At 36.7% G+C, this 14,804-nt stretch overlaps 1 protein-coding gene across 1 annotated transcript; it reads left to right on the top strand.

Moving 5' to 3' along the window:
* Nucleotides 1–1,210: 1,210 nt before the first annotated feature.
* Nucleotides 1,211–10,665, top strand: LOC139742262 (coiled-coil domain-containing protein 166-like). The gene is made up of 7 exons (XM_071652841.1): nucleotides 1,211–1,320; nucleotides 2,465–2,518; nucleotides 3,464–3,518; nucleotides 3,927–4,071; nucleotides 4,642–4,721; nucleotides 5,252–5,428; nucleotides 10,384–10,665. Exons 1-7 carry the CDS (start codon nucleotides 1,211–1,213, stop codon nucleotides 10,663–10,665), a joined length of 903 nt encoding a protein of 300 aa, XP_071508942.1.
* The last annotated feature ends 4,139 nt before the right edge of the window (nucleotides 10,666–14,804 follow it).

Genomic DNA, 14,804 nt, shown 5'->3' with positions numbered 1-14,804 from the left:
GGTATAATACCATTGGAAAAAGTTTTAATCGGCGAGTTTGCAACATCGAATTTCACGTGTTAACAGATATAAATTCAGAAAGTGCCGCCGTTTCATCAAACTCCCTACAATCATCCCCCAGCATTTCCACTGATTCCCACTGTCACTGATCAGTTACTAGCCATCAGCTTTAAATTACATTTAGGGTCTAAGTCATGAGAGTAAAATTTCAGGCAAATACCATAGCTATTATGAGTTAACCATACACAGCACAGCTCAGCTCACTCAGGCCGCACGCGCACATCCCAGTGCACAGCCAACAGCGCTGTCGCGTCGTGAAGCGACAGCCGTAATGTCAGTGCAGTGCACGGTGCTCTCCGCCACCACGCCACGTACGGCGCGGCACGGCGCGCGTCTGGTCGGGCTTACTTACACGTTCCAGTGCTCGTTTTGACGTTGTTGGATCTGGAGGTGCTGGTTTTTCCCTCCTGTGCTCATAAAACGTTCGTATTCTGATAAGTTATTGAAACATGAGGCATCTGTAATTGGAAGTCTGACTTGTGGTGAATAAAGAGCCTTCAGAGGATTGAAGTTAGGGGAAAGAACATCGATTTCTTCATCGATTTCGTCGTCTTCTGGTCCATCCATACTTTCCGGTCTTTCCGTGGAGGCCGCCATCTTTTGAACCAATTGTCTCGTTCAGTAGTAAAGTCTTTTGAAGGAAATATTATCAATCAAAATATGCCCATGGTAGATAAGAAACAAAATTTAATAATCTATAATAACATAATAAGTATATATTACACGCATTTTTATCAAAATTTCATTTTTATAAGTTAATAACTATAACGTATTCATAAGCTTTTCACTTTCTTAACAACGAGAGACGCTCAGCCCTCGACGATACGATGCGGTGACAATGACCCGACGGATCCGAACTCCGCTGAGCTGATCCTAGCCGAAGCAACGAATAGCTTCTGTTATTTCTGTACTATTTTGTATACATTTGTACTTAATAGGCAACCTACTCGTACTAGTACTAGTAGTCGTAGGCCTAACGTTACACAGTGTCTGCTGTTGCCTGCTGGTCTTGGCAGATCTCTAGTATTATGTTAGAGCATCTGTGAATTATTTGGGGGCAATTTGTGTGCTGCTCACTCTGAATAGCAAAAACAATAAACATCCCACCTGTTCAGAAAGCGATTCTTCATTAACTTCAACACCACTAACAATGCCTCCTAAAAAAGGAAAGGGAAAAAAGGGGAAAAAGAAGAAATCGGACGGAGAGGGACCTGTTGAGCCACCAGAACCGACTGAAAAGGAACTCATCTTGAAAAAGGAGTAAGTTTGATCTTATTCTTGGTCTTCATGCGTCTTCCTTTATAGGAAGTGTTTACCTGGGTGACTGACTACACCGCCACAGCAACCGCAGCAGCGACCCCATACGGACAAAGCGCCCCGCGACGGGGTTAGTACAGAACCAAGTAAACTATAGAAGACAGTCCAGTCTTGTCACGTACTGTACATTGCCAATGTACGAGTAAATTTACTATGACTACGAGTTGGCAATGCCCAGAAACCAGTGCCAGTGAATTTCCTTGATCAATTGAAGGAAGGACAATTTGCGATTTGTCAAACTTAATTGTGAATGGACCCTACTATTACTATACGGCTACAATGTACCTAATGAGTGACAATTCAATAGACAGTCTTGATGTTAAAGACATTTCATATCAAAGCGGATGTCTAATAAGTTTCACTGAACCAAACTGCATCGAAATTTGCCAAAGCTGAAGCCTTTGAAATTCAACATTGTCAATTTGTCACTCAATACAATAACACATGGTCACTATTATCATGGTGTGCGTTAAGATCTATACCACATTAAATGCACTTTGAGAAATATTAGTAGACTGTACTTCTACTAATCTAGAACTGATTCAACCAATTACAACCATATGTTGAACTATCAATGTATGAGTCATGACAGTGAACATATCAAGACTCAAATAGCACTTTATGTAATTTAGTGCTATCAAAAAACAAGTGTGAGGGATTTATTGACACATGTTGGGAAATATTCCATGCACTTTTGACACAATTTGGTCCAGCAATGTATTGATATACCTGTTTGGTGAATATGAATCATGATTTTTAAATTTGAAATAAATATCACAAAATAATGCCACCTAGAATTTTTCTCATAGGGAATCATGTGGAGAAGCAAAGTAATTCCTTAATTACTTGCTTGTTTGAGCTCTGAACAGAAACATACATGTAAATGAAGTGCAACTTGTTTTAGGATGCACAATTCATAATAGAAGTGTCTATATAGTGTTTGATTTTATGTTTGTAATGGAGTGTCAGGAGTTCAGCTGAAGCAAACAAATACTTATTTTTTTATTTTCAAAGAGCCATATTGATGTGTCAATGGTATACTTTTTCTTGAGCAATTTCCCCTCTCTTTCTTCTCTCCTCCTTGTAGACTGGAAACTCTGACAGATGAGCTGGCAAATTTAAAGAAGAAAGTGGAAGAACTGTATCCTTTTATTTTGTCAGTGATTTATGTGATTATGAAAGGAATGCATTCTTTTATATGTTTAAAGCTTGATTTTAAAGTGTCATTCCATAAAATACAATGTACTGTGTTCAAGTTGACCTACCATGGTAAATAGTGAAAAGAATTTCATAAGAATTACACATAAAATAAGAAAATCAGGCCAAAAATAAGAAAATTATTGTATCAAACTTTGAGAGTTGGCATGTTTCCATGGAGTACACTCAGCTCTCCTATTTGTGTGCACATAAAAATATTTGTGAAATCATGTTTTGGGTCGATGATTCTTGTTCTTCTTCCAGTAAAGTGCTGCTTTGGCCTTGAAGAATGTTCACTGTATGGGCATATGTGAGCACTATGATATGGTCAAATTAATTACAAGACTACACAATAATTTAATACAAAAGAAACATTGTAGTGATTTCATTTTCAAGGCAATTTTGTGAACAATTTGCAAAACTTCCATATATCATTCTTATTTCACATCTGATTTTTCTTATACTGGTATCATTATGTCTTATTTTACTCAAGCCATTGAAGCCAACTTGGAAATACATGTAATGTGGAATTGTACTCCAAGCATATGTTTTGTTAGTGTGTGCACCATTATTTACTATCGTTTGCTTTCATGATGAAGAAGTAAGTGATATGTGAAATGTCATGACTTTCTGGGGTTTCCCAAATTCAGCATCATATGTAACCAAAATTAGCTGTCGATAATTTTTTTTTTTTTAATGTATCACACTAGACACGTGAAAGATAACTTTGAATAGAAACCTTTCTTCATGCAGTAGTTGGCCTAAACAAAGAAAGTTCCTTACAGTATTTATTAGCCAGTGATGTCTTGGAGGGGGTTATTGATGCAACATTCCACATGCATTATATCCTTGTTACAGCTTTTCTTCCTTGACCTGTTGACCATTTTAGTCGAAAAGAAAATGAGTGGTTACAGCAAGAAGCTCAGCAGACTAGGATAGAAAGTGTAAGTGTGATTTATGACTGTAATCTTATAACATTCATTCTATGCACATCGTGATTTCAAATCTAGAAATAACTAGATTTGGAATTGGTACCCTGTTCTTATATTGAATGCACAAATACCCAACCTTCCAAATGATTGCGATTTTATTTCGTATTGATATAGCAGAAAGATCATGTCATTATCAACACCTACTCTGTGGACATGTTCAAAGATTAAGTCAACCAGTTACTCTTTTAGAAAGAGTTATGAAACAGGAAACATATGGTTTCAAGTATCTGTATTGCAGAATTTCCTCATGTGAACTATAAGAAACTTGTTATAATGGAGTCCCACACCACAATATTGACTATCGTAGCCACAATTTAATCCATGTTTCATTTGCTGAATTCTACTTGATATTGCCTGCAGCATGAGTACATGTCCTACATGTCCAAGAAGGCTCACAAACGTCAGTCGACCATTGTGACTCTCAGTGACCAAAACCAGCAGGAGATCCGCAACATCCAGGAAGAGAAAGAAAAGATGCTGAAGGACTTTGATGAAAAAAAGCAGGGTATGTTCTTTGACAACTGAAACTTGATACTTCAGTTAATGACTATGTTGTAAGCAATCCTGGTCAAGAAATTTCCATCATACACAATAATATGGCACTCAACATCAGAACAACATGTATCACACGAAAGTACCTGACAGTCAAATGTATGTTGTGGATTTTTTTTTTTTTACTTTCTTTTGAGTGCTTGTGTATGAATAATGTGAGATTACATCTAGCTGTAACATATTGTTCATTTTCATGATTGATAGCTAGGTGAAACTGAAATAAGCTTGTTACTGTTGAAGACATCACGGCCATGACGTTTAAAAGCAGGAAGCATCTTGGTGAATTATATACATTGTCTTTGTACAATTTTTCATGTTTTTTCTTTTACTTCTCAGTCCATTTGCAAGGAAAACTTTTACTGCAAGTGCATTAAACATACTTCAAATTTCCTTGTTATTTACAGTGAATAGAAATATTTCCCAATGTTTAAAGTGATGTCTCATTTGATTTGAAATGTTATATATGAGTGTGACATGTGTAGTGGCTTGTTCTAAAGCTCAAACTGTGTGTATTTCTTTGCAGAGCTACAAGATATTCTGATGGCAAGAGAGGCAGAACTTGCTAAAACTAGGAAGGAGCTGGAGGAGCTAGATGATTTTAAGGTCAGAATACACACACACTTTATCCCAATATACATTTGTTGTTACATGACCATTCCTGCAGCATTTCAGCTTCATCTTTTGTTCTATAGATAACAATCCAATTGGGCCTACAATGGCTACAAGGATAGTTCTTTATCTTTTACTTAGACTTCTTTATTACCCCCATTTTCAGTCTCCACTGTGATTGCCTTTACAAATGCGAGCCCTGCATGTATTGTATATAACCTGGGGAGGTGTGAGAAGATTCTGGCAGGCTGGTGAGGGAAAGTCAGACACACTGTACACTATTTGAATATAATTTGTGAGGACAGGTAAAATTTCGATCATTAGGCAAAATTCATTTCACAATGGAGGTATGGCTGAAGATGGCCCATGAGAAACCGTTAATATCTGTTGCCAACTTTATTTTTCAATGAAAAACATTGGGGTGCAGAAACCACCAAAGTGATGACATCTTAATGTAGATTGTTTCATGCTCTGATTGAAATGACACATTCAAACTTTTCTTCTTCTTCTTCTTTTTTTTTCAGAAACTGCAACAAGAGCAAGTGAACAAGATCCGCGAGCTGGAGAAGGAGGTGCTACGGATGAGGGGACAGCACACAGAGACCATTCAGAAGCTGAAGACCCAGTTCCTGACAGAGAAGCGCCACTTTCAGCAGGACTCCGAGGCCAGGATCCAGGAGGTTGCCCGTCAGGCTAACAAGGTAGGATCACACTCAGCTAACCCATCCAGCAGGGACCAATGAGAGTGATTTTGAGGCTTGGGAGGTTTCCTGAACATTAATGAACATGCTTGTCTAATATATGGGTGAGAATTTTGAACGATGTACAATTGCCAATTTTCGTACCTTATGACATTCTTTAGAACACGCCAGGATGATCTAAGAAACCAGATATTTTCATGTCATCTCAAACATTGGTAAATTTCCTTTCAGGAAATATATGGTTTGGTTGACTTTTGCCTGATATTTTTCTTTTCACAAGGACTTAACGCGTAAAAATACGGTAAAAACGCTATTTTCGCGATAATTTTTGTTTTTCAAATTAATGATGTGCATTTTTAATGGTACGTGGCATCTAATATCTGACCATGTTCTGGATCTGACATATCATGGGTATGTACCACAAAATTATAAGAACTTTATGAGCACGTATAAAATTACAGAGAACAATTAAAATATCAAAGTCCTAAACAGACGAACGTCCGTGATGCTTTTATTTCTATCGCTGCTGCAAATTCTACTTTGTTGTCCAAACTGTAACGTATACGAAAATTTGGTGTTCCACCTAATGAACGTATCCTTCAAAAATTGTACGTCTGCTGGCTGTACATGGGACGTAATATTCTTTTATGCAAAATTATACTCAGTTTTCGTCACGGACGTGCTTCCGCTATTTTCTAAAAAAGATCGTAGCCCATGAAACGTTATTGGCGATATTGTTCTGAGTCGTAATCAACTAAGATCTAGCAACACGATGATATGTTTGTTTTGAGTTTCTGTCCATTCTTTGTCAAATAGGAACCGAAATTATATTTTTAGACGAACCTCCAAGAAAAAAAGAACGTCCGTGATGATTAAAACGTTTTCGAGGGGGACACCATCTTGCTTTGATGGCGAAGGTGCATTTTACCTTTGGCTCTCTAGCCGAGGAGCTGCATGCCATTTTTGGAGCGGGCTGAGGTTCGTCCGCAGTTTTTGGACCATGCAATTCACCAAAAACCAAGCATATAATTAATATTTTCTCTGTAAATTCACCTCCTGATCCCCCTCTGAGCAATACATATGTTGTAAGGATGTCAAATTTCTTATAATTTGCATTGACAATACCTTTTCAAATTTTTGAAAGACTTAGGAAGGCTAGGTACTCTCTGCCGATTAGTTATCCGTCCTGGAACATGACCCTAGTAGTAGAACGAACGTCCGTGATAATTCCAGAGAACGTCCGTGACGTATGCAATCCCTCCGATAGGGATAACTTGTCCCGAAAGTGTCCTGTATTCTTTAAAACTGTTGGCTCGAATAGCAACAAATAAAGTTTTACAAAGTAGAAAATGAGTTTAGAGCAGTAGTTTCAGAATTTTTAAGGTGTTATGTGATCATGATGAACAAACAATTGAAAATTTACTCACAATTTTACGCTTGTTTTCCCTCTAATTATACAAAAAACAGCTAAACACTTAAAACAAAGTTATAGGAAAATGGAATTTTGCGTAATCTGTAATTTCTGTGCGTTTAAATTTCTTTCTATTGAGGTTCTGGAGGCAATTTGTACTGTTACAGGTTCTGAAAGTTTCGCTCACGGACGTTCTGTCCGAGAAAGGAAATTTCTGACAATTACAAATATATCACTGCACATAAGATTAATGTTAGTTGAAAATATTACCAAATCACCGAGCCGCTCATACCCGAAAGTGAATAGCGTTCAGCACTCAATTTACCTGTAATAACAAACGGAAAATGTTTTTTTCACGGATGTTCGTTGGTTGAATAAGTCAATGGATTACATAGTAGGAGAAGGAGGATCAGTGCCACTTTTTAATGATAGGTGCTCTAAGTGTTTATCTTTTGAGTATGGTAGCTGCCGTCTCAAACAGAACACATCCAGTTTTGGTCTCCATAACGGACGTTCGCTGTAATTGTCCTGATATTAAATGCCTTAATTCATTCTTATTTTTCTCTTCATGACGATTTTTCTCTCATTCCCTCAATAGCCTGAACATGCTGCGACCAAATAGAAAACAAAAAACAAAACAAAACAAACCAAAACAAATCCGAAAAGTGCTACGCAATCACATTCAGGATAATGACGGAAGAAGTCTGTAATGAGCATGTGTTGAATAAGAAACGGAAAAGTTTCATAAGGACGTGGAAGCAGTTGAATGAAAATGACTGAGAAACAGAGAAGGGATCGAGCTCCAACACACAGAGAAAAGAATTGCCAGTGCACTCCCGTTATACCAAATTCCTCTGGAGAAGTTTTTGTTTGTTTGTTTATGTTTTTTATTCATCGAAATGCCGTCACAAGCGAACAAAAATCAGGCAGTATACAATTATTGTCTGACGAAAACACACAAATCCTCCGCTTATCATCACATGATGTTGTTTTATACTCATTAATGAAAAGCAATATTCATTTGTAATTTTTTCCAAGATTTTTTTTTTCATTTCACATTTAAGAGACAGAGAGATCGTCAATTTGTTTGTGCATTTGTGCTTACTTTGAAAACACATGTTAAAAAAAGTAATGATTGAGAATAGGTTTAAGATTGCACTTTGATACGTTCGCTCTTCCAAAGATTTGTTACTCCGATGTCCAAAGGTTTGTTATTCAAAAATGAAAAAAAAAATGTAGTTAATTCAGGAGGTTTGTCATTAGAAATGTTCTTCGAAAAATAGATATTAAGGATCATTATTTTTAGGTCCGTTCTTCTAAAAGTGGAATGGGCCTAATATTCGTTAAGGAGAAAACGGTTATTATGAGGTTTTGAAATTGGAGGATTTTAGTTGTTAACTTGTTTTCTCCACATTTGGATAAGCGAACATAATTTTTCATGTTCCAATTAATAAGCCTTTCGGTTAACCTTCGGAGATTCCTATCATTTACCGAATAAAAAAGCTTCATAATTATACGAACTCTATCAATTTTCGTATTGACAAACTGTATGAATAACGAGCCTCCGAAATGACGCGCTACAAAAGGTTTGTTATAACAAACCATATTGTATAATATCGAAGTCACAAACATCCATCTACGTTATATGGACTTATTATGGACTTGTTATGACGAAACTTCGCAGTATCGAACCAATTATCATTTCTGACTAATATAATAACACAAATTCTCCTCGGTAACAGTGTGTAACACAAGGAGCAAACACAGAGGGATTTCTTCCTAACGTATTCGTTTGCCCTCCCCAGCTGAACTTCGTATTTCTATAACGGAGCACATTTCTGTTGTTTTTCTATATTAATTCTTTGTCACAATTTTAGCTGTGACTGTGTTCGTTATATAAAAAGCAAATTTTGCATTGTAGACTTTATATAACAACTTTAGGACCTGAATATTTACTTCATGATAACGAAATTTTGATAAATATATTCGTTCTCAAGGATGGACTACGTCACTGAGATTACACGTACGTTTGTACGTTCATTTACGAGAGATGGAAAAAAAAATTTTTTTTTTTTGGATTCCCCAGTATGAGAAGATAAATAAGCTTATATAATCAAGAATTGGTAATATCTATTCAGGATTTTGCAGAGGAGTTTGTTCTCGACATGAAATTGCTGTTTGTTGTGAGTAGAATGCGTTTCCAACTCAAGAGAGCTGCATTGTTCAATATCTTGTTTGTTCCGAACGTCCGTGAGCTACATGCGAACCTCCGTGATGAAAACTATGCTATGTTTGTTGGGTTATAGAGACTGCCCAGATGAGATACATCTTAAAAAGGTATATTATTATTTGGGAGTGAGGATTAAAGTATGGGATAGTGAAATAAGAGGTGAAAATATTGAGTTTCTGTAAAATGCGCGTAAAGTGGAGAAAGTGTTTAGTGGAAGAGCAATATTTCCACAGAAATGACGAATTTAGTTAAATCATCAGTTGTCTACCATTACGTACAGGTTAAGAGTACAAGCTTAATATTCTGCAATCACGTACACATGTCCCTTAAGATATTTCGTTAGGATTTTGAACTGAATCAGATCTTTAGAAACTATGTTAAATGGTATTCAAATGTATGTGCAGTACTATTCCTCACGGACGTTCGCTGCTCTGGACATGGTAAACTTCAGCGGTGAATAAAAACTTGTTCCTCTGGGAAAATCCTAGTATAATTGGGTTCATATTAAAGCTTGAGTTATACTCTTTCAGGTAAGATGAATGATTTGGAGAATTTCCTACATTTTATTAAAATTTTGCCTTGTTTTGGCTCAATTGTACATCGTTCAAAATTCTGACCCATATATATATATACATGTATATATATATATATATATTTATATATTCTAATATATATATTTTTTTTTCTCTCTCTCTGTCTCTCTCTTCCAGTCAATTTACAAAAGTATATCATGCTCTCTGCTCAACCTCTGCAAAACATTACAACAGTGCTTATTATCCATAGTAGGTCCATCACAAGCTGTTCCCTAATGACCGTACAAGGCATGTATGCTGGATATTGTTTAGGAAGGGGTGATTATTTGTGAACATGGTTGAGTCATATGACAATACAGAGTATATACTGATTCTGATCAAGAAAAAATACTGAACTAGATTTTGATTCATAGCCCATTTAGAGGAATCAAGTCCCCTAGGCCCTGCATTCAAAAGTGGCTAAAATGTACACACATAGGTGATCCACGATGACCATTGTGTGTTAATTAAAATTTCTCCCAAGAAGCACGACTGTAACTTCTGCCTTTCAAAAATTTTTGTTCTCAATCTCCTTTGTACTCTTTAATCTTTCTTTTTTATATTACCTTCTCAATTTCTCTGAGGTTGTTGTTTTTTTTTTTCCCACTTATTATTTTCTTTGAATGTGATTCCTCCTATTTAGAAGTTTTACATTTTCTTTCACAAGGCATCACTGTTCATATATATGTTTCCTCATCTCTTATTTAATGTTTTTTCTTTTGAATACCACTGTCAATTGCAGGAGGCCATGCATTGTCTTAGTGAGCACACCTCCCGCATCAAGGAAGAGAACCGCAAGCTGCGTCACGAGCTCCTGAACCTGATCCACCGCTCGAGGGCGCTGCATAGCCACAAGGAGGAGCTGGAGAAGCAGCGAAGTGACCTGATCCGAGAGCAGCAGTACGCTGCCGACCTGAAGCGGCTGAAGGGCACACGCCAGCACAAGGTGCTCAAGTCATTTGGGATGCTGGGGGAAGAAGGGGCGACAGAGGAGACAAATGGCAGCAAGCCTGGTTCAGGATAGCTCTTTGACTGCTTTAACAACATTGAGCTGCCATGTATTTCTTCCTCGTTTCTTGCTACATGTACTGTACACTCGGGAATGAGTGTGTGAGTTCCTTGTTCATGTGTAGACTGTGGTGCTGGAGGAGCAATAATGGATGAGCTATGATGTGGCCATTCCCAACCACCATTACGCTGATGACAGAAACTATGATTGTCAAAGTATGAGGTGATTGTCATCTCAGTCATGCTAGTGCTGCATTTGCATAACAAGCAACACCTCAGGCATGGGGTAGTGTTTGATGTCAGAGTAGGACTTTTGGCATTTGGATTCAGTGATGGTATGACCTTTTAGCCCAGTGCTTACCATCTCAAACCACCACAGGACTTATCACTGTACCAGTTACTTCATTTCAAGTCTCATCATAGTTTTTCCCCCTTTGTCCCCTTTATATGTTTTGACAGAGCAGATTCATTGAAAAACAAAAAATACAATGAAACTGATCTTTTGGGCAAGCATAACAAGAGTTTGTTATATCAGGGTTCTTTGTAACAAGCCTCCATTGTACTTAAGTACCACAAGCAGGATCTACCTTAGAAGCATGAAAAAAGGTAGGTCATTAATAGGACTTTCCTTGAGGCAGGTCTTAGTCACCAGTGTATGTACCAGTACATACAAATTTTAAGACTGTTCAATGAATTGTGTTTTTGTCATACAATGTACATGCAAGTGTCAAGTCACATACATTTGTACATCATATTCTCGTGCTCATCACATACAGATCCCAATCAAACACCAATGCGTCAATTTTTATTATTTGGCTGTACTTTAATAGAATGTCACATGGGAAAAAATAGGCAACATACCTTAAAAAACTTTCAAACCATTAAAAATGTTTTTGACATGTATGGCACTGTGGTGGATACAAAAATATATTATTAACATATAAAACGATATATTATACAAAACTTACAAAAAGTACAAAATGTTGAAGCGTTATTATTTGTTAGATATAATGAGATGTCACATATTTTTATTGAAATTACTGTTGGAGGATATTCAAACAATTGGGTTATTCCCAATGTTTCAGGTAGCAGATAAAACCAGACTCATTCGTTAATTGAAGGCGGCAACCTTTTACGTGACAAGGTATTTTCATCGCGAATCACGGGTCTTCCCGAAATTATAGAAGTTTCATGCATGCAAAAATTTCTGGTGTAAGAGTATGTAATTGCCAGTGGACTATAAATTCCTCTTCCGCAGTCTTGTTTTACTGTTCTTCTCATTGTTTCAAATTAATTTATTCATTGTTATCTGGCTTCACAAGGAAAAAAAAAAAAAAAATATAAGTGACTATTAGATATTTCCCTTTGTATCCATTAAAGCCCATGAGATGCTGCCTGTATGAATACATAACTGTCCCAATCATACCATGGAGGTACATGTACAACTCCATGGTCATACCTATCACATGGCTTCCCTTCAGTGGATACTGATCTTGACATTTCATGAGTTCATATGAGGTCAATTGTTATCAAATAAGATATGTATTGATTTCTATTGCAAAATCTACAAATTTTTAGTGAAGGGGAAACTCCACAAACTTAGCACATTTCGATGTTTTGCTATTGCCTGCTAATGTGATGATTTTTTTTTAAATTGCAGAGAGCATACTGTTGTTGCTGACTACACTATTCCTTCCCACATATGCGTAATGAAGAGGAACATTATAAATATACAGGCATGTTAGATGACAGTGGGAAAGATCCATAGAATATTAAAGTGTACATCAGTTTTCTCCATGTCCACGTGGACATTCTCGTATACTTTTGTACTGATACGAAATACTGTAAAAGTGGATATTTTCGCATGACTAATTTTTCGCAATCGGCAGGGTAAGAAGAGTTTCACGTGTTTTTAATTCCGCTGAATCAAGACATCAACTACTGGAACACATGACAAGCACAAATTTTTCGCGTGCTTTTATATTTGCGCTAGGTTCTGGTTGCGCGAAATGTGCGAAAATGTCCAATTTTACAGTATTTGCTAAACAGGGCCAAATTTTGATGACTACATTCATCTGATTGGTATAAAGGAGAGGCATTGCCATTTATGTACATCTCTACACTAATCCTTGATCATACATCACATTTTCAGGGTACTCAAAACGTATGAATTATCATTAGAATAATGTACCTATTTCCCACAGCACTTAACTGTTTCCCAAAGATTCTATATATTTGATGACCATCCCATACAGCTATAAAATATCCAAAAACAAATTAAGATCTAACTTGCATGTTACCCTCCCCAATATTCTGATACTAATATATTGCAGAATCAAAATATTGTGTATAATTCTATCGCTAAAGTACGGCATGATTCCGTCCAGAAAAATGTACATGTCTGCATTTGTATACAAGAGTTGCATTTTCCAAATGTGATTGTTACATGCTGTAGCATCAATTCCTGTTTAATAAAAGTGATATTTATGGAAACTAACCTGAATTTCAGTCATTCGTGTGTCATTTTCCTTCCTTTTTTTCTCACTAAAAATGTCAAAAAAGCTTGAATTCCAGTGCCACATGATCTGTATATGTTAACAAAAGTTCAGTACAATGGTGTCATTTCCTCCCAAATATCCTAATACTGTACTGCAGTGATGCCAATGTTAACTAGAAATGTCGCTACGGCGACTGATGCCTCCGCCATAATGCATGATTCTCCCAATAGGTGTATAGTACTATGTCTTCACAATGTGTGATGACAGTTTCACATAAGTGGCAAAATATTGAAATAATAAATAAATATTAAAGAGTGCAGGTACACATATTTGGGGAATTGAAAACTTTTACTGGACTTCTGACCGACCTTATTATAAGTTTATGCATTGAGTATAATTTTCAAGGTATGAAGACAGAGTGTAATTACAGTACAAAATATATATATTTTTTTACATTTAAACCTAACCTTTGACCCTTAACCTTTGACCTTCTGGCTGAAAATTTCCAAGAGAATCTCCATTAAGTAATACATGTACATATATTAAATCTTAAAACTAATAATGCAATCATTGCATATACTAGTATATGAGGGAAATAGTAACATTTTGAGGAGTTGACCTTGACCTTTGACCCCCTGACTATTGACCTATGACCCCTAAATTCCCTAGATAATCCCTGCCAGTCAGTACATGCATATGTACCAAGTTCCATGAAGATACATTGAACCATTTGCGATTAAGTGATATTGCAACATTTTCACCTAACCTTTGACCTTCTGACCTTTGACCTTATGACATGAAACTCTCTCTGGAGAATCTTTATGCAGTAGTACATGTCTACACTAAGTTTCAAGAAAATAACTGCGGGCATTGCATAGATATGGGGGAAATAGCAACATTTTTGGCATTTGACCTTGACCTTTTGACCTTTGACCTCTTGTCAATGTCACTAAAATCTACTCAACTAATTGTCCCATCATACATCATCCTTGGACCAAGTTTGGTGAAAGGTGCTTCATCCAGTTTTGAGTTATCACGTAAACAGATAAATTTTAGGATTTGACCTTGATCTTTGACCTTTGACCTCTGTCCAATTTCACTGAAAAACTAATCAAGTAATTACCCCATCATACATCAACCTCCAACAAAGTTTGGTGAAATTTGCTCCATACAGTCTTGAGTTATCGCGTAAACGGATAAATTTCATGATTTGACCTTGACCTTTGACCTTTAGCCGATTTCACCTAAATTCTAATCAAATCATTGCCCCATCATACTTCATACTTGGACCAAGTTTGGTAAAATTCCAGTAAATATTACTCAAGTTATCGCGTAAACGAAAGCGGACGGACATACGTACAGACGCACGGACGGACGGACGGACAACCCGAAAACATAATGCCTCCGGCACCACTACGTGGCGGAGGCATAAAAACCATGGCACTCTTAATGAGTTCACATTGAAGATACAGGTGACAAGAGTGTGCATTCCTTGTAATCCCTTTTAACTGAATATAAATACCATTCTGTTTTATTCTTAACTTTCACCCGAGTACATACTGACACGAATGTTTTCAAAATAACACTGATCGCTAATCGAATGATTGACAATGATTCTGTGAAAAAAAAACAACTAACAAAACACAGACATAACATC

This window comes from Diadema antillarum, unplaced genomic scaffold (assembly GCF_040938485.1).
Source record: "Diadema antillarum isolate AM-2024a unplaced genomic scaffold, OU_Dant_1.0 seq00000992_RagTag, whole genome shotgun sequence".
Classification (NCBI taxonomy): Eukaryota; Metazoa; Echinodermata; class Echinoidea; order Diadematoida; family Diadematidae; genus Diadema; species Diadema antillarum.
The sequence above is the reverse complement of the archived record's forward strand: the minus strand, read 5'-3'. Positions and strand labels throughout refer to the sequence as shown.